The sequence below is a fragment of the Mustela nigripes genome, chromosome 17, assembly GCF_022355385.1.
Source record: "Mustela nigripes isolate SB6536 chromosome 17, MUSNIG.SB6536, whole genome shotgun sequence".
Classification (NCBI taxonomy): Eukaryota; Metazoa; Chordata; class Mammalia; order Carnivora; family Mustelidae; genus Mustela; species Mustela nigripes.
Window position 1 is genome coordinate 45,254,312 of NC_081573.1, and position 23,631 is coordinate 45,277,942.

At 46.0% G+C, this 23,631-nt stretch overlaps 1 protein-coding gene and 1 long non-coding RNA gene across 5 annotated transcripts in view; one reads left to right on the plus strand and one right to left on the minus strand.

The window, feature by feature from the left end:
- The window catches only part of ZFHX3 (zinc finger homeobox 3), a 246,602-nt gene extending 224,425 nt beyond the window's left edge, over positions 1 to 22,177 (plus strand). For 3 of the 4 annotated variants that reach the window (XM_059382054.1, XM_059382055.1, XM_059382053.1), the window contains 3 exons: positions 5,576 to 5,678; positions 6,972 to 12,446; positions 16,258 to 22,177. In XM_059382054.1, coding sequence (XP_059238037.1) covers positions 5,576 to 5,678; positions 6,972 to 12,446; positions 16,258 to 17,933 — 7,254 coding nt within the window. In that variant the 3' untranslated portion in view covers positions 17,934 to 22,177. Of the gene's footprint in view, positions 1 to 5,575; positions 5,679 to 6,971; positions 12,447 to 13,743; positions 13,881 to 16,257 lie in introns of all 4 variants that reach the window. The other variant, XR_009400758.1, reaches the window with a different exon arrangement.
- On the minus strand, positions 6,876 to 9,370 carry LOC132005196 (uncharacterized). Its single transcript, XR_009400759.1, has 2 exons — positions 9,283 to 9,370; positions 6,876 to 7,089 (listed from the first exon to the last, which is right to left on the minus strand). It is a non-coding gene; the product is annotated as an uncharacterized LOC132005196 (long non-coding RNA).
- Positions 22,178 to 23,631: the final 1,454 nt, after the last annotated feature.

Here is a 23,631-nt window from a genome sequence, read left to right on the forward strand (position 1 = left end):
TCTATCTCAGAGGAAGGTAATGAAAATAATCGGGCTTCATTAATTCCAAGCCCTGTGAGATGATAGCCATTTGGAGCCTGTTTGCCAATTAGATGGTCTAAATTAGAAGTGACCTTGGTATACTGCCACTGCTTGCCTCTCTGAGTCTAATGAAGCTTTTCTCTCCAATCCATTCTACTTCCCCCACTCTCTTTGCTGTTGCCGTGTGTGTGTGTGTGTGAGTGTGTGTTAACTGTTCTTGTGTTTCCTGTTTTCCCACTCACTTCCTTTTTTGGGTCTTTCTCATTCTTAATTTTTAAACTCAGGTTAGGAGTATGTTGGTTTCTGGCCCACAAGAATGTGAACGTGGCTCTGAAGTTTTTCCTCATGAGTTTTATATTTAAAAAAAAGAAAGAAAGAGAACAGGATTTTAGCAAGGAAGTAAGACCGAGGAACTAGGCCATCTGACCTCTGTGGTCCAGCGCCCAGCCTGGCACATTTGCAAGGTAGTAAAGCAAGAGAAAATGGCTGAGGTCCTGCTGCCAAGAGGTCCTCTGGTTTGCAGGCTGCAGAAGTCCAGAGACCCGCTGGCAGGCCTAGCGGCGGACTAGGTGCAGAAGGGAGCAACCCGACTTCCACTGTAGCCTTCAGATGCACCACTAGCTCAATTGCTTAGCTTTGGAAGCAATGGGTTTTAACTTCATTTTTTGAACCTAACCAATTCCTTATTCACAAGGATGTAGAGACTGGCCAGATCTGTATCAGGAAGACCTGTGTCTGGGGTTTTTCCTCTTTTTCCTTCCACTCGAGGTTCTTCATTCTATTGATTTTCATTGAAAAGTGAAGGATTTAAGGCTTCACTGGGAGTCTAGGTTTTGGGTGAATGTATTTTTTCACTTGTAATAATGAGCCTTTCAGAAAAATACGCTAGTTAGGTGAGCAGTACCAACTAAAGCTGTTGGGATGAGGGTCTCAGGGAAACTAGATCAACACATATTCTAAGAAAATGTCTTTGCTTTCCAGCATGTGGAACACATTGGTTGTATCAGTCTAACCTCAGACAAGGTGGCTTTGAGAGGTGAATTTGCATGGATAGTCCCATGAGAACTTAACAGGATGTTCAAGGCACTGTATTTGACCATTCCACATCTGTGACCTACAGCAAGCTCCGGGCTTAAGGCTCCTAATAACTCCAGCTTCTTTTACCAAGAAAGAATAAATACCAGTAGCCCCTCCCAAATATCATAATAGGGACCAGACCCATATCCAAGCCTCGGGGTTTATAAGGCGTGTCCTTAGGGCTTTCGGGTCCAGCTCACCCGATAGAAGCTTTCAAGGCATCAAATCATAATCCAGAACAATGGTGAACCCAACAGAGGTAGGAGCCTAGGTATTTATGAACCCGGGTCACCTCTGGGTGACTATCTGAAGATAGTTAACTTGAGTCCATGGATTTTCCCCCAGGGGAGCTTGTGATTTCCTGAAATTCTCTGCAGCAGTCTCAGTGTGAAACTATTTCTTTAGGCATCTGCAGCCTTCATCAGATTTTCTGAGGCTATAATCTCTGAAAGGTTAGTATTTCTGTCCTGTGAGCTTCTTGGGCAGAAGGACTGTGTCTCACTGTATCCTGCAAGCGTGCAGTACAGGGATCCCGTATGATATATAATGAGTAATGGTCAAATGACAGGTGAGCAGAGTCACTTGAGGCCCACCCTTCTCAGCACAAAGGTATTTTGAAATTGCTTAAGCTTTAAGACTTTCAGTAGCCGTGTGGAATGTTTTATTTCTATTGTTATTTATGAGAACTGCCTAAACTTGAAGATTTCTAGCATCAGAACAGAACTTCACATTTTTCTTGTATATACGAGATCTCTTTACTTGTTAGGAAGATAGCAGAGCTACTGTTCCCTGACTCTCAGCACCCCAGATCAGATGAATGTTTTTTCCTACATGCCCATCAGCCCTGCATACTCTGGGGGGAATCCTATGTGGTATCTAGAAGATTACCACAAAATTGCCCTTTGACTGCCAAGGCCAATCTTGAAAGACCCAAATTCTGAGGAATAATGGCTCTAATCAATTGAATTTTCTTACTAGAGCAAGCTTTGTTATGTTAGGTTAAAAGTCTGTTTTTGTTTTTAAAGATTTGAGAGAGTGTGTGTGTGTGCACATAGGCGGGGTGGGGGCATGGGAGAAGCTGACTGTGCACTGAGCCCAACGCAAGACTCAATCCCATGACCCTGAAATCGTGACCTGAGCCCAAACCCAAAGTCAGTTGTACAACCAGCTGTGCCAGGCAGGTGCCCCAAAAGTCTGGTTTAACAGTCTTGGGTCCCCTCTATACACCGAGTACTGGGGGACATAAATTTAACATATTGAATGTCCGTGGGTGTACAGATTATTAGAAGAAATCTATAGGGTGGTATAGTGAAATGTAGAAAGTGTACCTGTTCTATCGACTGTAACTTTCTCTTTGGTTTCTGAGCCTCGGATGGAGAAGTGGGAAGAGGGAAAGAGGCGGGAGGAGGGAAGACTGCTGGCACGCGTGTTTTTTCTCTGCCCGGGAAGGTGGTGCCATCCGGGTATTTGAGGGCTGCTGGGGTTCGGGCGCCCCTGGGATGGCTCTGGTTATGCTGCAGCCAGGCCGTGTCCTTTCACAGCCTGCACGCCACAGGGCACCTCGGGAAAGGGAAGGTCTTCATAGAACTGCGCTCAGCACACCTGAGTGACTGCCGCTCCCATGACTTTGAGCTATCCATCATCAGGTGCTGTGGCTAAACCAGTCTGAACCCTCCACACCGTCTGGTAGCCAGATAGGACTGGAAGACAAGGGGGATGCCAAGGCAAGTGCTGAAGGAACGCTGGCCAACTCTCCTTTTCCTCATGGAGAACCCCCCTTCATGAGCTGTTGGTAGGACTAGATGTATGGCTCCTTACAAAACATCCAAAGTTTGAGTGAGAAGCCGTGAAAGCTAGTAGGAGAGGGAGGAATGGACACGGGCACGAGAACGTTAGTGTGTGAGAGCCGCTGTGGGGCCGTCCAGTAGCCTGTGCGGGAAGGAGGCTTCCGGTCTCAACCCCTCTCTGTTGAGAGCCAGCGCAGGTCGCCCCGCCAGAATATCTAGATCCTCACAATGCCCTTTCCGGATCTTCCTCTTTGCCTCCTGAGAGTTTCGTGCACATCCAAATTTTAGATACCAAACCTTTTCTTTCCCTCTAGAGAGAATTTGGGTACACTACAGATGAGAGGATGCAGGTAGATAAAAGTAATTACTTAAACACATATGGGGCAAGACTTACAGGTTTGGAGGCCCAGATTAAGATGCAGAGGAGCATGTGAGGTTGATGATTATATTTCGGGAAGAGTTAATTGATGGAAGGTGAAGGCAGACAAAGAACCTCTGCTTACTGCCTTCTTGAATCCCAATCAGGAATTATGATTAAAGTCGCGGCGAGACAACAGAGGGCTGATGAATTGGTGTCTTTTTTTTTTCTTTTTTGCCGTCATTCACACTTGATTGACTTCAACCTTTCAAGTGCAAAAGTCTCTCTTTTCCATTATTATTCATAGCCATCTGAGTTTTTCTAATTAAAGTGTATGAAAACAATTACTGATCCGTCGTACTGAGTCTGTTAGAGGGGATGTCTGCCTTACTGTAATGCGTATAAAAAGCCCACAGTTTTCTATAATGATGTGCAGCTGAGGTGTTAGATAATTTTATTCTTTTTTACTCTGTAGGGTTTTTTTTTTATTTTTCATGATTCATTTTTCATAATTCCTAAAGATCCCCGGAAAGGACTGATCCTGCAGCTACAACCGAGAAAGGAGGTGGGGGGGAGTCTTTTTTCCTTTCCCTTTCTCCCCCTCTTGCCCCCAACCTCGTGCTCCCCCTTGGCTGAGGACTATAAATTAATCGGTGACCTTTCACTTCTTGGATTCCCGCTGGACTCCCCAACCATAGTGGTCAGAAATGCTTTCTATTAAAAAGAAAATGGATGGAATGAGTTTGGCAATCTCTGCTCCATTCCTAACAATTCATCCACAGCTATAGCCTTAACCAGCTGCTGACGAGCTTTGTGTGAGGTGCAGATGTCTCTGAGCGGCAGTTCTGTGTCACGCACATTCACCTGCCATGCACCTGCTCTTCCTAAACACTAGCTTTTGCAGAATCCTTCTCCGTAGTGCCTGTTGCTTAATTTTTACACCTATAAGCGTGTGAGTTGCTGAGATGATTCAAATACCCCTAAAAGTATTGAGGAGTTACCGCTTTGGTGTTTACGGGGACAGCTGTCTGGGTTTCCCTTAGCAATGGAGCCTGCCAACCAGTGTTTCTGGGGACCATGTCCTCAGCTATTCTAAGCAAGTCCAGGATCCTAAAAACATTAAAAATTAATAGTAATTTATTTAAAATATTTAATTTTGAACAGTAAAGTAGGTGTTCCAGGCTCCGTACCAGCAAGTACAGATAGTATACCTGAGTTTCACGGGAAAAAATTCTTTCAGGTATGGCTGGAAGCCATGTAGAAAGGTTAGTGGTGTGACTGTACTTCCTGTTCCGTTCATTTCTCAAGATCATCGCCTACTGCCTTTCTACCCTATAGCAGGCAAAGGAATATTATTACTTTTTTTTAAAATGAACCACCTTTTATTGTTCTGTTGAATTTGAGGGCTGTTTATTATGTTAATGTGGGGCAAATGATAACTTCTTCAGGCAAACTTCTGGCCAGATGTCAGAGAAGCCTGGAGAACAATGTCTGAGGATCTAACTTGATCCAGGCTGATTCTGGAATTGCTGTAATTGCTATATTAGCAAAAAATAGCCATGGCCAAGGGGAGGCTACCGTGGTGTAGAATGCTGTGTAGGGTACCTACCCTGTGTGGTTGGGATACTGGCCAGACGCTCCCTCCGATGGTGGGCATCTGAAGCAGAGACTCTAGCAGAAGTCCTGGCTGAAGTGAGTCGTAAGAAATGCTCGTTTGCACTTGATCTAGCTTCTAAAGGGTTACAAAATGTTTCCTGGAGAATCTGCCAGTGTGTCTGCAGTGTGTCTGTGAAGGCTAAGGCCTTCTCTTTGTTCTCGTCTCTTCTTCTTACCCTTTCCTTCGCTCTTACTCCCCTCCTCTTCTTGCCTGAATACATTTTGAAAACAGTACTACAATGCTCCCTGCTTCAAGATTACAGTGTACTTTACCAGGTATGATTTAATTAGGGCCCTTATTATGTTTTCAGCAGCTTAAGGTGGGCCTTTCAACTTATCTACCTAATTGGTTGCACAAGAAGTTTCACAGCCCATGACAAAACATTGTCAGTGATCAAAGTCAAAATTCTGCATAAAGGAAAAATATTAATAATAAGATTATTCTTCAAGTGTGCACTGCTAATTATGTCCAGAATGTAACCGTAGAAACACTTTTGACTGATGTGAGCTTTGTCTAATAAACATGAATCTTCACTGAGCTATGAAAAGTGACACTTCCAGCTTTACACTGGTGAAGGCTAATTTTGCTTATTAAATAATTTTTACACACTTCCCTATTTCGTGTCTCTTTCCTGTCCATTTGACTCTCCTCATTTCTCTGCCTCTTACTCCTCAGGTGACCACCCCTGAGATGGTGATGCCCAGCAGTATGTTCCTGCCAGCCGCTGTTCCAGACCGAGATGGGAACTCCACTTTGGAGGAGGCAGGAAAGCAGCCTGGTTAGTGTCATTCTTGACCCCTACACATGGGAACAAAGTGAAATATTGGGCCAAAATTTTCACTGAGCAGTAGTGCCAAGAATTCTTACAGTCCTCCTAAGGTGAATGTAACGGATCAAGAGATGTGGGGGCACTTTTGTCACCTACCTTATACTCTGGCTCTTGGCATGTATTTATATACCATTCATATGGTTTAAAGTGGAAAGGAAATACGGTGAGAACCAGGGGGATTTGGGTGGACACATTTCCCCTTAGATTATACTTTTAGGGAGTGAATAACCAGAGATTGTCAGTAGACCCGTGACTCCCCATTCTCAGCTGTTAAGCAATCTCTTAGGACTTAAATTATTAGGGATGTTTGGAGCGTGTGAAGGAATTCAGAGCACTGGGTTAGCTGTCTAACTTTCTTCTGCACAGAGTTCTTCTTTGAGCCTTCTGGGATTGCCTTAGGACTTTACATAGAGGTACATTTAGAAAGAACATTGTTTTAGAGCTGTGCTGGAGCCCCACAGTGGTTCCTAGCTAGGTGGGCCATTAGACCTCCACTTAGAGGAGGCTCTCCTCCATTTTTCACCTTTGGTCAGCAGCTAAGATTTCAGTTGGGAAGACTTCAGCCCCGCTACTGCCCCAACTCCCCCACCCTGTAATTTTTCCCTATTAGAAGGTAAACAGCTGACTTTAAGAGGGTCAGAATATGGGTGTGATGACATCACTATAGAAAATAATTTTTATATAATTTAATGGCCAGTTGAATGTTCATTTCTTATGGAACAGAGAAGACAGTCAAAAGTTATGTTACAACAAATGATGCTAAAAAACATATTCCAAAATTTCTTCTATTACAGTGGACAACAGTTATCTTAAAATCCCCACAATTTAGGATAGCATTAATTCACATATTTTTTAGTTTGGGTCCACGCAAAAGGGAATCCAGTCTAAGATCAGTAACCTTCAAACCAGTTCTTGAGAAACTCAAGATTCTGAGTCAAGCAACTGAATGGCGTGTAAAAACAGATCCAAGATAGGATACAGACCTATTACGAATGCAACTTTTTTATTTCCTTTTAGTCCTCTCTGTTCATGTGCACTTGCTTATAGTATATACTCTTTTCAGGGGCTGTGTGGAGAGGCTCTGTTCCAACTGGGTATTTCCCTCACTATAAGATTCAGTGGTCACAAGGACTCGCTAGGTAGATAGCTGTGGATGCCATCCTTGAAACAAAGCCTTCTTTATCACTGGGCTTGGCTTTTTTTTTTTCTTTTTCTTTCTTTCTTTTTTTTTTTAAATTACAGAAACCTCAGAGGATCTGGGAAAGAACATCTTGCCCTCTGTAAGTGCAGAGCACAGTGGAGATCTGAAGCCGTCTTCTGCTGACCCAGGCTCTGTGAGAGAAGATTCCGGCTTCCTATGCTGGAAGAAGGGGTGCAATCAGGTTTTCAAAACTTCCGCCACTCTTCAGACGCACTTCAATGAGGTTCATGCCAAGAGGCCTCAGCTGCCTGTGTCAGATCGCCATGTGTACAAGTATCGTTGTAATCAGTGCAGCCTGGCTTTCAAGACCATTGAAAAGCTGCAGCTCCATTCTCAGTACCACGTGATCAGAGCTGCCACAATGTGCTGTCTTTGTCAGCGTAGTTTCCGAACTTTTCAGGCTCTGAAAAAACACCTTGAGACAAGCCACCTGGAGCTGAGTGAGGCTGACATCCAACAGCTTTATGGAGGCCTTCTGGCCAATGGGGACCTCCTGGCTATGGGAGACCCTACCCTGGCAGAGGACCACACCATAATTGTTGAGGAAGACAAGGAGGAAGAGAGTGACTTAGAAGACAAACAGAGCCCAACGGGCAGCGACTCTGGGTCAGTACAAGAAGATTCAGGCTCAGAGCCAAAGAGAGCTCTACCTTTCAGAAAAGGCCCCAACTTCACCATGGAAAAGTTTCTAGACCCTTCTCGCCCTTACAAGTGTACAGTCTGCAAGGAATCTTTCACTCAAAAGAACATCCTACTAGTGCACTACAATTCTGTCTCCCACCTGCATAAGTTAAAGAGAGCCCTTCAGGAATCGGCAACTGGTCAGCCAGAACCCACCAGCAGCCCAGACAACAAACCTTTCAAGTGTAACACTTGTAACGTGGCCTATAGCCAGAGTTCCACTTTGGAGATCCACATGCGGTCTGTGTTGCATCAAACCAAGGCCCGAGCAGCCAAGCTGGAAGCTGCAAGTGGCGGTAGCAACGGGACAGGGAACAGCAGCAGTGTCTCCCTGAGCTCCTCCACCCCAAGTCCTGTGAGCACCAGTGGCAGCAACACCTTTACCACCACCAATCCCAGCAGCGCTGGCATCCCTCCGAGCTCCAATTTACTGAGCCAAGTGACCACTGAAAGTGTAGGGATGCCGCCCCTGGGGAATCCCATCAGTGCCAACATCACTTCCCCTTCAGAGCCCAAGGAGGCCAATCGGAAGAAGCTCGCGGATATGATTGCATCCAGGCAGCAGCAGCAGCAGCAACAGCAGCAGCAGCAGCAACAGCAGCAGCAGCAGCAGCAGCAACAGCAGCAGCAGCAAGCACAGACACTGGCCCAGGCCCAGGCCCAAGTTCAAGCTCACTTGCAGCAGGAGCTGCAGCAGCAGGCTGCCCTGATCCAGTCCCAGCTGTTTAACCCCACCCTGCTTCCTCACTTCCCCATGACCACAGAGACCCTGCTGCAACTGCAGCAGCAGCAGCATCTCCTCTTCCCCTTCTACATCCCCAGCGCCGAGTTCCAGCTCAACCCCGAGGTGAGCTTGCCAGTGACCAGCGGGGCACTGACACTGACGGGGACAGGCCCGGGCCTGCTAGACGATCTGAAGGCTCAGGTTCAGATCCCACCACAGAGCCACCAGCAGATCCTGCAGCAGCAACAGCAAAGCCAGCTCTCTCTGTCCCAGACTCACTCTGCCCTGCTACAGCCCAGCCAGCACTCCGAAAAGAAAAACAAACCGATCAGCAAAGAAAAGGAAAAAGAAAGCCAGAGAGAGAGGGACAGTGCCGAGGTGGGAGAGGGCAACCCAGGACCCAAGGAATCGCTGCCGGATGCCTTGAAGGCTAAAGAGAAGAAAGAGTTGGCACCAGCAGCTAGTTCTGAGCCTTCCATGCTCCCTCCACGCATTGCCTCAGACGCAAGAGGCAACGCCACCAAGGCCCTGCTGGAGAACTTTGGCTTTGAGCTGGTCATTCAGTACAATGAGAACAAGCAGAAGGTGCAGAAGAAGAATGGGAAGACGGAGCAGGGAGAGAATCTGGAAAAGCTTGAGTGTGACTCCTGTGGCAAGATGTTTTCTAACATCTTGATTTTGAAGAGTCATCAAGAACATGTTCATCAAAACTATTTTCCCTTTAAACAGCTAGAGAGATTTGCTAAACAGTACCGAGAGCACTACGACAAACTGTACCCCCTGAGGCCCCAGACCCCAGAGCCGCCGCCGCCACCTCCCCCCCCACCTCCTCCACCCCCTCTTCCTGCAGCACCACCTCAGCCCGCTTCCACACCAGCCATCCCCGCGCCCGCCCCGCCCATCACCTCGCCCACGATTGCGCCCACCCAGCCCTCCGTGCCGCTCACCCAACTCTCCATGCCCATGGAGCTGCCCATCTTCTCACCACTGATGATGCAGACGATGCCGCTGCAGACCTTGCCGGCTCAGCTGCCCCCTCAGCTCGGACCTGTGGAGCCTCTGCCTGCGGACCTGGCCCAGCTGTACCAGCATCAGCTCAACCCCAGCCTGCTCCAGCAGCAGAACAAGAGGCCTCGCACCAGGATCACCGATGACCAGCTCCGGGTCCTGCGGCAATATTTTGACATTAACAACTCCCCCAGTGAAGAGCAGATCAAAGAAATGGCAGACAAGTCTGGGTTGCCCCAGAAAGTGATCAAGCACTGGTTCAGAAACACCCTCTTCAAAGAGCGGCAGCGGAACAAGGATTCCCCTTACAACTTCAGCAATCCTCCTATCACCAGCCTGGAGGAGCTCAAGCTCGACTCCCGGCCCCCTTCGCCGGAACCTCAGAAGCAGGAGTACTGGGGAAGCAAGAGGTCTTCGAGAACAAGGTTTACTGACTACCAACTGAGGGTCCTACAGGACTTCTTTGATGCCAATGCTTATCCAAAGGATGATGAATTTGAGCAACTCTCTAATTTACTCAACCTTCCAACCCGAGTCATCGTGGTGTGGTTTCAGAATGCCCGACAGAAGGCCAGGAAGAATTATGAGAATCAGGGGGAGGGTAAAGACGGAGAGCGGCGTGAGCTTACAAATGATAGGTATATTCGAACAAGCAACCTGAACTACCAGTGCAAAAAATGTAGCCTGGTGTTTCAGCGCATCTTTGATCTCATCAAGCATCAGAAGAAGCTGTGTTACAAGGATGAGGATGAGGAGGGGCAGGATGACAGCCAGAATGAGGATTCCATGGATGCCATGGAAATCCTGACACCCACCAGCTCCTCCTGCAGCACCCCGATGCCCGCACAGGCCTACAGCGCCCCGGCACCGTCAGCCAACACAGCTTCTTCCGCCTTCCTACAGCTCACAGCAGAGGCCGACGAACTGGCCACTTTCAGTTCAAAAACAGAGGCAAGCGATGAGAAACCAAAGCAGGCTGAACCTCCCAGTGCACAGCCAAACCAAACCCAAGAAAAGCAAGGACAACCAAAGGCAGAGCTGCAGCAAGACCAGCCTGAGCAGAAGACAAACGCGGCCCAGCAAAAGCTGCCCCAGCTCACTTCCCCCACTTCGTTACCACAGCCTCCTCCACAAGCACCCCCGCCTCAGTGCCCCTTACCCCAGTCGAGCCCCAGTCCTTCCCAGCTCTCCCACCTGCCCCTCAAGCCCCTCCACACGTCGACTCCTCAACAGTTGGCAAACCTACCTCCTCAGCTAATCCCCTACCAGTGTGATCAGTGTAAGTTGGCATTTCCGTCGTTCGAGCACTGGCAGGAGCATCAGCAGCTTCATTTCCTGAGTGCGCAGAACCAGTTCATCCACCCCCAGTTTTTGGACAGGTCACTGGATATGCCTTTCATGCTGTTTGACCCTAGTAACCCACTCCTGGCGAGCCAGCTGCTCTCTGGGGCTATACCTCAGATTCCAGCCAGCTCGGCCACGTCTCCTTCGACTCCAACCTCCACAATGAACACTCTGAAGAGGAAGCTGGAGGAAAAGGCCAGTGCGAGCCCTGGAGAAAACGACAGTGGCACGGGAGGAGAAGAGCCTCAGAGAGACAAGCGTTTGAGGACAACCATTACACCGGAACAGCTAGAGATCCTGTACCAAAAGTATCTCTTAGACTCCAATCCAACTCGAAAGATGTTGGATCACATCGCGCACGAGGTGGGCTTGAAGAAACGTGTGGTACAGGTCTGGTTCCAGAATACCCGAGCCCGGGAACGGAAAGGACAGTTCCGTGCGGTGGGCCCAGCACAGGCCCACCGAAGATGCCCTTTCTGCAGAGCACTCTTCAAAGCCAAGACTGCCCTCGAGGCTCATATCCGGTCCCGTCATTGGCATGAAGCCAAGAGAGCAGGCTACAACCTAACTCTGTCTGCAATGCTCTTAGACTGCGATGGGGGACTGCAGATGAAAGGGGACATTTTTGACGGAGCCAGCTTTTCCCACCTACCCCCAAGCAGTAGTGATGGCCAAGGTGTCCCCCTCTCACCTGTGAGTAAAACCATGGAGTTGTCTCCCCGAACTCTTCTTAGCCCTTCTTCCATCAAGGTGGAAGGGATTGAAGACTTTGAAAGCCCCTCCATGTCCTCCGTTAATCTGAACTTTGACCAAACTAAGCTGGACAATGATGACTGTTCCTCTGTCAACACAGCAATCACGGATACCACTACTGGAGATGAGGGCAATGCAGATAATGACAGCGCGACGGGAATAGCAACTGAAACCAAATCCTCTTCTGCACCCAGTGAGGGGTTGACCAAAGCAGCCATGATGGCAATGTCTGAGTATGAAGATCGGTTGTCATCTGGTCTGGTCAGCCCAGCCCCAAGCTTTTACAGCAAGGAATATGACAATGAAGGTACAGTGGACTACAGTGAAACCTCGAGCCTTGCAGACCCCTGCTCCCCGAGTCCTGGTGCAAGTGGGTCAGCAGGCAAATCTGGAGACAGTGGGGATCGGCCAGGGCAGAAACGTTTTCGCACTCAAATGACCAATCTGCAGCTGAAAGTCCTCAAGTCGTGCTTTAATGACTACAGGACGCCCACCATGCTAGAGTGTGAGGTCCTGGGCAATGATATTGGACTGCCAAAGAGAGTTGTTCAGGTCTGGTTCCAGAATGCCCGGGCAAAGGAAAAGAAGTCCAAGTTAAGCATGGCCAAGCATTTTGGTATAAACCAAACAAGTTACGAGGGACCGAAAACAGAGTGCACTTTGTGTGGCATCAAGTACAGCGCTCGGCTGTCTGTACGTGACCATATCTTTTCCCAGCAGCATATCTCCAAAGTTAAGGACACCATTGGAAGCCAGTTGGACAAGGAGAAAGAATACTTTGACCCCGCCACTGTACGTCAGTTGATGGCTCAACAAGAGTTGGACCGGATTAAAAAGGCCAATGAGGTCCTCGGACTGGCAGCTCAGCAGCAAGGGATGTTTGACAATGCCCCTCTTCAGGCTCTTAACCTTCCTACAGCATATCCGGCGCTCCAGGGCATTCCTCCAGTGTTGCTCCCCGGCCTCAACAGCCCTTCCTTGCCGGGCTTCACTCCATCCAACACAGGTGGGTTCTGCTCTAGGTGATTCTTACAGCATTAAATAGCTGCCCAAATAGCATTTTGTTCTGGGGGCTACTACCCAAACCCTCTGAATGTTGGACAGATAAGCAGAAGCTTCCCTTTCTAGCTTTCTAATAGCAGCAGGACTTCCCAGTCTCAGGGATGGGGCCTTCTGGTTTGAACAGTCTGCTCTGAAATTATTCTCTTGCCCGGTGTTCAGTAACACTACCAGGGTGTATGCTACAGGGAAGAACTTGACTTGACGGTCCTGGCATCCTAAATCCTGGATTATTTTCAAGAAAAAGGTTTCCAGCATAGATCCTTCCAGTCAGTCTTTGTGAAATTGCTAATCCCATCTAGATAGTTGTTGAAAATAAGAAGACATTTGAATCTTGTAGCTAATTCTGGATTGTGCCTTATGGAAACTGGTTCCAGAGAACTTAAATCAAGTAAGTCTTTGTCCTTACCTGTGGTCCCCGCCTGTGTTTTTTTAGAGAGCTGCTATCGAGAAGAAGCTCTCATAAATGGATCCTTACTCCTGGGCTTCTTACCTAGACAGAACAAGAGTGGTTATACTAATTCCAGTATACTGAGCCTACCTTTGTTCTTGAACGCACTGACCAGGACTCTTGTGTTGGGCAATACAGTTCTGAATCTGCAAACAGACAAAAATCATTAATGCTCATTTTTAGGAGCCTTCATCACCTCTTCATTTCCTCTCACCCATCTCTCTCTCTCTTTGACTCCCCCCAGCCCCTAATTCAGTCATATACTTGGTACTCTTATTTTTCTATTATTAATAGGGAGTTTGATAGTTCTTCCTGTGTCCCTTTCTTGTTCCTCCTCTTCTGCCCTCCCCTGTCTTCTCTGCAGCCAGCTGTCTTTCCTAAATTGAACCTCCAGGATCCTGTGAAATTGAGGTGCAAGTCAGCAAGATCCCCCCGATCAACCCAGTCCCACCCCAGGCCTGCTCTGACCAGTGTACCTTTACCGAAGGAGAGCCCTTCAGAGTGCTTCCTTGCCTTCAAAATGGGTCTCTGTTCCCAGGGATTGCAGTGGTAAAGGCATTGAGATATAGAAGTCATTGCTTATAGTTGTTGGCAAGTAAGGTCACAGAATCATGCTAAAGCCAACTAGACAAAAGCCAAGAATCAAGCTATGGAAAGTGTCTAGGCCCTGAATTACCCTTGCAGCCCAGGACCTTGGCAGAAGGGCTTGGGATGGTCCCAGATTTCATAATAATGTGGAAAAAAAAAAAAAAAAAACAAACAGAATGTCTGATCTATTCCCCTTGTTTTACAGATGAGAAAACTGAGGGCCAGAGAGGTCAAGACCATTCAGCAAGCTAGGGTAGGAGCCAGAGCTCCCACCCAGGCCTCCAGGCTCCCAGTGCTATGTGCTCCTTCCACAACACCCAATATGAGCCAGTCAGTCAACAGGTATATGTTTAGTGCTACTCAGGTTCTGACCACTAAGAGTGGACTCAAGATAGAAAAGTATGCTCTTAACTATTAGAGGCAACCAGGGTTACCAGTGTGTCCCAGTTAACACCACCTGACTGTACCACAGCTCACAGGAACGCTGGATCTGGAATGGGGGAAGGAACTTGTATTTAGTATGTGAGATCCAACGGTAAGCTCTTTCCATATGACCTTTCCTTTAGTCACTACAACCATGTATCACAGAAAGTTGAGGTTCCATGCAGTCAGTGGCCCTAAGGCCACATAGCAGCTAGCTGTGTGTCAAACACAGCCCATACTGCCTCAGTCTGACTCCAGAGGTGCATGACCACTATCAGGGCAATGAAACGCCTTACATGGTTTTAATCTTGCTGATGAGAAAACTGAGGCCACACAATTATTTTGAGAATATACTGAGCTATTACATCAAACATGGTTAGTACAGAGCTTGGTAAATACAACTAGGATTCTGTAAATGATCCTTAAAATTTCTTTCTCTTCTATTCAAGATACAGAAGTCAGTGTAAGACCTCCTGACCCAGATCTTTCTCCTGAAAGCCTGATGCCACAGAGATGGAGAAATCGCTAGATGTTTTTCCCTTGCCTCGCTGATCTTTTGGCTCTGGCTCCAACCTGCCGCTCGGAGCAGGCCTGCTGCCTAGAAGTAGACAGAAAGAGCCATGTCCTAAGTTGTCGAATTCCTCATCCGTTCACCCTCCATCTTGTGCATGCCAGTTTAACCAGTGAACCTTTACTGGCATTTTTCAGAGTCAAATACTTCTTTCTGGTTTCATTTCCTTCTGTGCACTGAGGAAATTGGATGACTTCATCTCAGTGGTCCCTGTGTGCTGTTTTGAAAGAGCAAATTAATGCTGTTATACAAAGCCAAGGGAAGCATCCTCCTTGGCTTTCCAAACATTAGTGGATATTTTTCTGGGATTGGCACCTCGAGGCAACTTTGTTCTCTTCATCTGAAGGTTGAAGGTTTTTACATGCTGCACCAGTATGAAGCCAGCATTGTCTCCTCCCAGGCCTGGGCTTCTCCGTTTTTTCTCACAAGGACAGCATCAATGTTATAGAACCTCCTCAACCTCAGCTTTCTGGCAGAAGGGGGTCTAGATGAAATAGTGAGCTGTGGAATTTTTTATTTTACATTTTGGTGCCCTTTGAAGAGAAGGGATGAATATGGTCTAGTGTCTTAAGTGTGGTGAATGGAATGATCCGAGCTCTGCTGCCTGTGGACCTCTCAGCTTCTCATCATTTAGCACATCTTTTCTCCAAGCCCCACTTTGCTGTCCTCCTCCACCACCACCACCACCACCTGCTAGTGTAGTCTTAGTGCACCTGCAGCTTGATGTATAAGGAGCATTGCTGTCTTCCATCACCCTGGAACAAAAGACTCAAACCAGGAGAGAAATATGGGTGAGGGAGGATGTTAGGCTCTGGACTGGGTGAAGGCCTTATAGGCAGAGTGTGACTGCAGATGGGGCTGTACCCCATGTGGACCCAGGGACTTGGTCAAAGACAGTGGCTACCCATAAGTATGAGTAGATTGCGATGTCTTAGAAAGCAGTGGTATCAACACTTGTGATACCGCTTTTCTCCTCTTCCTGGGGGTGCTTTATCAAGCATCTGCAGCCTTTCTGTATGTCATTCAAATGTGTAGGAAGAGAAGATGCTCATTTCGCCAGTAAAGTTCACAGTCGTCTTCCTAGATGGTTACAGTTTTCAGCAGATTGGTTAAAACAGATCGGCTGAGCCAAGCAGTGGGACAGTTTTCCCTGAATGGATTGTTTGGGTTTCTAACATTGCTCCTCCTCCTCTCTGCCCTCGTAACACATCCATTCCGTTGCAGCAGTGGAGGCCAGAGAGGCACATTTGTTTGTTCACAGGCTCTTGGGGCTGGGCCAGGTTTCTTGCATTTTTGCTCTTGTCTCCTGTTACCTCACTCTTCTACAACTTCTGGTGGGGCCTCTTAGCTACACTCTTTCTGTGGAGCTTTGATGAAGGCCTTTGGTTCAAATGTCCCAGCTGGAACAGGTAGGTTAGGGAACTGGGCAAAGAACATATGAATCAGTGGGTGTGGCATGTGTGGCAGGAAGGCGTTAGAAGTTGTTTAAGTGAAAGGAGAAGTGTAGGGGAGCTGCCCCAGGACTGGGCACTGATTAGAATACAAGGCTATCCAACCCTGAGCCTGGTGAGAACCTGCTATTGAAAATGGTGGTTTTGAGAGGGTCTTTGAACTTTAAACCTTGAGATCTCAGACTAAATGTCAGCGACACAAGTCAAACATCTTGAGCTTCGGCCTCACCACCCCAGACTGACCTGTGTTTTTTTCTGTCTTGATTTCTTTCAGCTTTAACATCTCCTAAACCGAACTTGATGGGTCTGCCCAGCACAACCGTTCCTTCCCCTGGCCTCCCCACATCTGGATTACCAAATAAACCGTCCTCAGCATCGCTGAGCTCCCCGACCCCAGCACAAGCCACCATGGCGATGGCCCCTCAGCAGCCCCCCCAACCCCAGCAGCAGCAGCCACAGGTGCAGCCGCCGCCGCCCACAACCCAGCCACCCCCGACGCCGCAGCTCCCGCCACAACAGCAGCAACAGCAACGCAAGGACAAAGACAGCGAGAAGGTAAAGGAGAAGGAAAAGGCACACAAAGGGAAAGGGGAGCCCCTCCCTGTCCCCAAGAAGGAGAAAGGAGAGGCCCCCGCAGCGGCCACAGCCACGATCTCGGCCCCGCTGCCCGCCATGGAGTACGCAGTGGACCCTGCGCAGCTGCAGGCCCTGCAGGCAGCCCTGACTTCAGACCCCACAGCGTTGCTCACGAGCCAGTTCCTTCCTTACTTTGTACCAGGCTTCTCTCCTTATTATGCCCCCCAGATCCCTGGCGCCCTGCAGAGCGGGTACCTGCAGCCTATGTATGGCATGGAAGGCCTGTTCCCCTACAGCCCTGCGCTGTCGCAGGCCCTGATGGGGCTGTCCCCGGGCTCCCTACTGCAGCAGTACCAGCAATACCAGCAGAGTCTGCAGGAGGCGATCCAGCAGCAGCAGCAGCGGCAACTACAGCAGCAGCAGCAAAAAGTGCAGCAGCAGCCCAAAGTAAGCCAAACCCCAGTCCCCCCGGGGGCTGCTTCCCCAGACAAAGACCCTGCCAAAGAATCCCCCAAACCAGAAGAGCAGAAAAACGCACCCCGTGAGGTGTCCCCCCTCCTGCCGAAACCCCCCGAAGAGCCAGAAGCGGAAAGCAAAAGTGCGGACTCCCTCTACGACCCCTTCATTGTTCCAAAGGTGCAGTACAAGTTGGTCTGCCGCAAGTGCCAGGCGGGCTTCGGTGACGAGGAGGCGGCGAGGAGCCACCTGAAGTCCCTCTGCTTCTTCGGCCAGTCTGTGGTGAACCTGCAAGAGATGGTGCTTCACGTCCCCACGGGCGGCGGCGGCAGTGGCGGCGGCGGCGGCGGCGGCGGCGGCGGCGGCGGTAGTGGCGGCGGCTCGTACCACTGCCTGGCGTGCGAGAGCGCGCTCTGTGGGGAGGAAGCTCTCAGTCAACATCTCGAGTCGGCCTTGCACAAACACAGAACAATCACGAGAGCAGCAAGAAACGCCAAAGAGCACCCTAGTTTATTACCTCACTCTGCCTGCTTCCCCGATCCTAGCACCGCATCTACCTCGCAGTCTGCCGCTCACTCAAACGACAGCCCCCCTCCCCCGTCGGCCGCCGCCCCCTCCTCGTCCTCCGCTTCCCCCCACGCCTCCAGGAAGTCGTGGCCGCCAGTGGTCTCCCGGGCTTCGGCCGCGAAGCCCCCTTCTTTTCCTCCTCTCTCCTCATCTTCAACGGTTACCTCAAGTTCATGCAGCACCTCAGGGGTTCAGCCCTCGATGCCAACAGACGACTATTCGGAGGAGTCTGACACGGATCTCAGCCAAAAGTCCGACGGACCGGCGAGCCCGGTGGAGGGTCCCAAAGACCCCAGCTGCCCCAAGGACAGTGGTCTGACCAGTGTAGGAACGGACACCTTCAGATTGTAAGCTTTGAAGATGAACAATACAAACAAATGAATTTAAATAAAAAGATTAATAACAAACCAATTTCAAAAATAGACTAACTGCAATTCCAAAGCTTCTAACCAAAAAAAAAAAAAAAAAAAAAAAAAAAAAAAAAAAAAAAAAAAAAAAAGAATAAAAAAAGAAAAAAAAAGGAAAAAAAAAAGAAAAAGCGTGGGTTGTTTTCCCATATACCTATCTATGCCGGTGATTTTACATTCTCTTTTCTTTTTTTCTTTTAATATTAAAAAAGAAAAAAAAAAAACCCTTAACCCTGTTACATTGTGTCCTTTTGAAGGTACTATTGGTCTGGGAAACAGAAGTCCGCAGGGCCTCCCTAATGTCTTTGGAGCTTAAACCCCTTGTATATTTGCCCCTTTTCAATAAACACCCACGTTGATAGCACAGAGGAGCCCGGCATGCACTGTATGGGAAAGCAGTCCACCTTGTTACAGTTTTAAATTTCTTGCTATCTTAGCATTCAGATACCAATGGCTTGCTAAAAGAAAAAAAAGAAATGTAATGTCTTTTTATTCTCAGGTCAATCGCTCACACTTTGTTCTGTTTTCAGAATCATTGTTTTATAATATATTTTCAGTTTTTTTTGTTTGTTTGTTTGTTTTTTGGGGGTTTTTTTGTTCCAGAAAAGATTTTTTGTTTCATTAATTTAAAAAACGGGCAGAAAGTATTCGAGAAAAACAATGTGAACTGCTTTAGCTTTCTGGGGATTTAAGGGATAGCTTTTCTGCTGAAGCCAATTTCAAGGGGAAAAGTTAAGCACTCCCACTTTCAGAAAAAAAAAAAAAAGAAAGAAAGAAAAACCCACACACAGAGTGTTGAGGACTTGTAGCTTAAAAAAAATAAGTTTTAAAAACTGACTTTCTGTATTTATGATAGATATGACCATTTTTGGTGTTGAGTAGATTGTTGCATTGGAAATGAACTGAAGCAGTATGGTAGATTTAAAGGAAAAAAAAAAAAAAACCTTTTGTGTACATTTAGCTTTTTGTATGGTCCAGCTGACAGCTCCTCATTTGATGTTGTCTTGTTCATTCCTAGCAAATAGATCGCAATCCGTTGATTCGCCCAAGCTTTTCTGCCCTTTGTCCCTTAATTCCACTTTCCTCCTCCTCCTCCTCCCGCCCTGTAATCTCCCACGGAAGGTAGCTGCCTTCATTTCTTAGAGGGTAGCTGCAGAATTATTTTATAAAACTAAAGAAAGAATTTCAAAAGGTTCTAGGGGTCATTAGGATCCTCACAGATTATTTTTGGTTGGGGAGTTGAAACTTTTTAAAGGCATATAATTCTAGTTACCTATGTCTGTGAGCCTTGTGCCATTTAATTTTTATTGATCTTTCCTTTAACTTTTCTTTTGTTCCCTTCTTTTCTTCCTTGTTTGGTGGAGGCTTCAAATATTCTTTTCCTAAACTAAAGCGTTTGTTTCGGTTTGTGTCATTGGACTGTGTGCTTTTCTTTCTAAAAAAGTTTTTGGTTCGGGGTTTTGTTTTTGTTTTCTTTCCTCTCAGAAAAAGAAATTTCATGCTTTAAATAAAATCCAAAGACACACCCTTTCACTGCTGATGCAGAAAAAAAGGGAAAGGGTTCTTGTTACTTGAGAATTTGTTTCTGATTTAAACAAACAAGACTTAGTTTAATAAAAGAAAGAATAAACGAAAGAGTCCCAGGTTGTTATGTGCTTCTTCTGCAAGCAGAGAGGCAACTGTTCATGACAATTCCATATACCAAAAGACACATTTTTTACTTCAAAGTTTTGTCCTTGTGTTAGGCAGTCTGAGCGGCGAGTGATCCAGAGCGCGGCCAACAGAGAAGCAGGTAGCAATGGACAGAGAGCAAAAAAGGAACCGTATGTGAGGCACTTGTATTTATGTTAATATCCGTATTCCTGTACCACGTAACACAATGCAACATACTCCCTTTCTCATCTTAAAACAACGGTCTGAACTTTGAAAGGAAAACTTTGTGCTGCTAAAACGTAGATTTTGGAGACAAGTAGATGCTTTGCTGTTTCACTTTTCATAGCCAAACATCAACAGAAACAATCTCCCCTTGCCCCCAAAGTGTGAAATCCTTCTTCCTCTCATTCTCTTCCTTATGTTTCAAAAGGGAACTTTGAAGACTGTGAATGCAGGTCCCATTGGTCATCTTTTGGGCTTCTTTCCCCAGTGCGGAAGCCACTCTACGACTTTGCAAAAGACTGGAGCATTCCAAGATCTGAAAATGGATTTCTTTTTTTCTTTTTTTCTCTTTCTTTTTTAGCCGGGACTGTTTTATTTTTATGAATTTGTTTTTGGTTCAATGAAAGAGTAGATCCTGAACTGTTGTATATATTTCTAACTAGGCTGATGCACAGTGCAAATTCCTTTTTTAAATTTTTTTAAGTAGAAATACTAAAGAGTACCATCTAACTATTCCTACCAGTATCCAATTGTAGCATAAGGTGTCAAAAACGAGTACACAAAAACATTTGCTGTTTTAACAAGCGATTTTCTTTTAACAAGAATTCTTGTATTTCTCCCTGTGTTTGAGATGAACATTTTTAAATTTTAAAGTTGTACAGGTTTTTTTTGTTTTCCATTATTTTATCTTGTTTGTAACTCTATGAAATATATATATATTTTTTGCCATTTAACTGTTGTATGTTACTCTGTGTCTGTACCATATAGAAAAAAAAATGTTTTTGGTTTTGGTTTTCTATGTGATACCAATTAACAATTTAACACTAGCTTTACCTGTCAAATTCTGCTAGGTTTTTTTCTGAAAACTTTGTTTTAAAAAATGATACTGCTTTTTTAATAGTGCAATTTCTATTCCTTTCCCTCCCTCCCTCAACTTGAAGTTCATTTCCTTGTAATTTAGCCACCCCCTCCACAATGGTGTTTTTTTGTTGGTTGGTTGGTTTTGAGCTACTACGCCATCCTCCCTCTGTGAGGCAGAGTGACTGTCAGTGTTTTGTTATGCCATGCCTTGACCTGTGGGTGTATTTGGCAACAGCAAGGTGGCTGGGTAGATTGGCTAAGCACGCTTCCACCCACCAGTGTTTCTCAGAGGGGTTATGTGATTGTTTCATCCTGGAGTGGGTTGCACATTTGATGCTTTCCTCTACAGCTCTATCACCCACATATATGTTCATTCAAAAAAGAAAAAATAATTCTCAGCATTAACTCAGAAGTAGCAAAGCAGTCAGTGATGGTGACAATTAGAGGTCAAACGTGAGCTAGTTAGATGGTTGTGGGTTGACATCCACTATGGCTACGACTGGTATCCTTTACAAAGCATGAATTCACTACAGTGCTCAACTGTTTAGATTGGTCTCACTAGAATTTAACTCCTGTCTTGCATAGTAGGAAGCTGAATAGGATATCTCAACTCACTTTTTAAATTAGTTCTTCACCTCTATTGACACTTCATATTTTGATTGGTAGTTGTTGGTTTTTTGTTTTTGTTTTTTCAAATACTCCAAAGTGTGGGTTGGCGCTTGACACTGGTCGGTCAGTCATGGCACCATATGAACCCACCAAATGGAACTTATTTCAACCATCCTTCCTCCATCCTTCCAAACAAAAACTTAAGAAGGAAACACACACACACACACACACACACACACACACACACAGAAAAGTTTAATAAATCTAGGAAGTTTTTTTTTTTTAAATTAAAAGCTATTTAAAGAGATGAATGTGGCCAAAGTTTTACATGATTGAAAATAAAGTAAAACAGACGGCATGTGTTTAAACCTGAGTTTATCAGGCATGGCAGGAAGTTGCAGGAGAGAGAGGCAGTGACCCAAGCCAGTGCACTTGATGTTCATGGACATATATTTTTTTTAAATAAATTAAATTAAAACATTTTAAATAGAAGCATAAATTGAGTTGGTTGTTTGTTGGCGCTGAGATACTGCCCACTGTGAAACAAAGCTTTGACTAGTTTTTTTTTGGTTTGTTTACTTTCTTGGGCTGGGGGGGGGAGGGGGGCAAGTTTGGGTAGGAAAGAAAGCATAAATGAACGTGACCCTGAGGTGAAGAGGTATATGAACAGCCTTTGCAATGTACAAAAAACAAAAAACAAAAAAACAAAAAAAAAAATAGAGCAAGTGAAACCAAAAATGATGTTCTTGGTGTTTTTCTATAATGTAGTCTTGTTAGCTTTTTTGTTACTGTAACAATGCTGATCTCGAACTGTACCAAAATACATGGAGACTAACAGAACCACATGGAACTTTCAAACTGAAAAAAAAAAAAAATTTGTCACAAAACTTTGTTGTCATAGTTAAGTTGATTGTAGATGGTAATTGAATATACTCCTTTGAAAATATTTCATCAAGTATGTTTCCTGCTCATTGTGATACATTAAAAAAAATATGAGCAAAAGTTCTTGTCTTACGCCATCAGATTTTGTGTGTGTGCATGTGTGAGAGAGAAAAAGATTGATGCCTGGCAAAGTTTAAATTTGAACAATATCTTGAGGTTGCATGTACTTATTCCAGGGTACACGGCTCTTATAGTATTTCTAAGTGTCCATGTATTTCCCATCTCTTGGGGTTCATGGAAGTGCAACAAGTTTTGGTTATGGTGCTGACTAGCTTATTTCTTTTGAAAGGGTAAGCCTGACAACTTGGATAATATTTGACCCTCAAGAGCCCTAATAGTACCTGTATTTTTTTTTCCTCCAAATGTTTCCATGAGAATTGTGGACACTTGGCACAACCCTGAGCAAGTAAGTTTTGCTGATAGCTGGAAGAGAGGTAAGTTAAACTTTCCTGAGATGGGAATTGAATCCACTCTTTATGGCAGAAGAATATAAAAGGTAAGTTGAATTAAGTGGGTGATTCACTACCTTTACTTTCCTACCAAAGGACTTTTCTAAACCCCTTTAAGAGCAGAATTTGAGATAAGAACAGTCTGCAAAATAGTAATAGCATCAGGCATGACTACATAGAAGAGAATACTCAGTCCTCATAAAGTCTTATAGCACAAAATCCCTGAAATTCATTAATAAGGAGTACATCCAAGATCAGGCCCAAAGGCCTTCCATTCATCTCTAATTTATAGCCACAGCTGATAAATAATTTACAAAACTCTAGGAGATGGGCTTGGACAGCATTGCAGGCTAGCTGTGTCCTTGCGAGGTCTGTGGGATCTGCCCTTGGCCAACAGGGGTCTTTACTACTCAGAGTTAAGCTATGACATCCTCTTCTTTTTGTTCTGACAGCCATTGTCAACTAAGTCTTCTTAGTTCCTGGACCAGGCATTCAAGAAGAAGCAGTGACCCTATTAGCTAAAAATTTCAAAGAATTCTACGACTGGCACAGGAACCGCTAGTGCTTAGAAAGGAAACGCTGGTTCCCTTGCCAATACTAGAACCTCTATGCCAAACAAGTAGTGTTCTTAATACTAACCCTAATAAAACCCTTGTTTTCTGCAAGCACTGTACCTTTCTTTTGGGTGTTCCCACAGAAGCACAAGGGTTCTATGTCAATATGTTTTCTTGGCAAAGAGTTATGTCACTGATTTTCTTCTGATCCCACGAAAAGGTACAGGATAGAAATTGTTCAGACCCAAAGCCATGTCTGCCTTTCTAAGCTATAATTATTTTAGGATCTGGCAGGATCACACTGAAACATTTTAAATGGAACTATTTTGCAGAGAGCTTTTGCTGCCTCAGC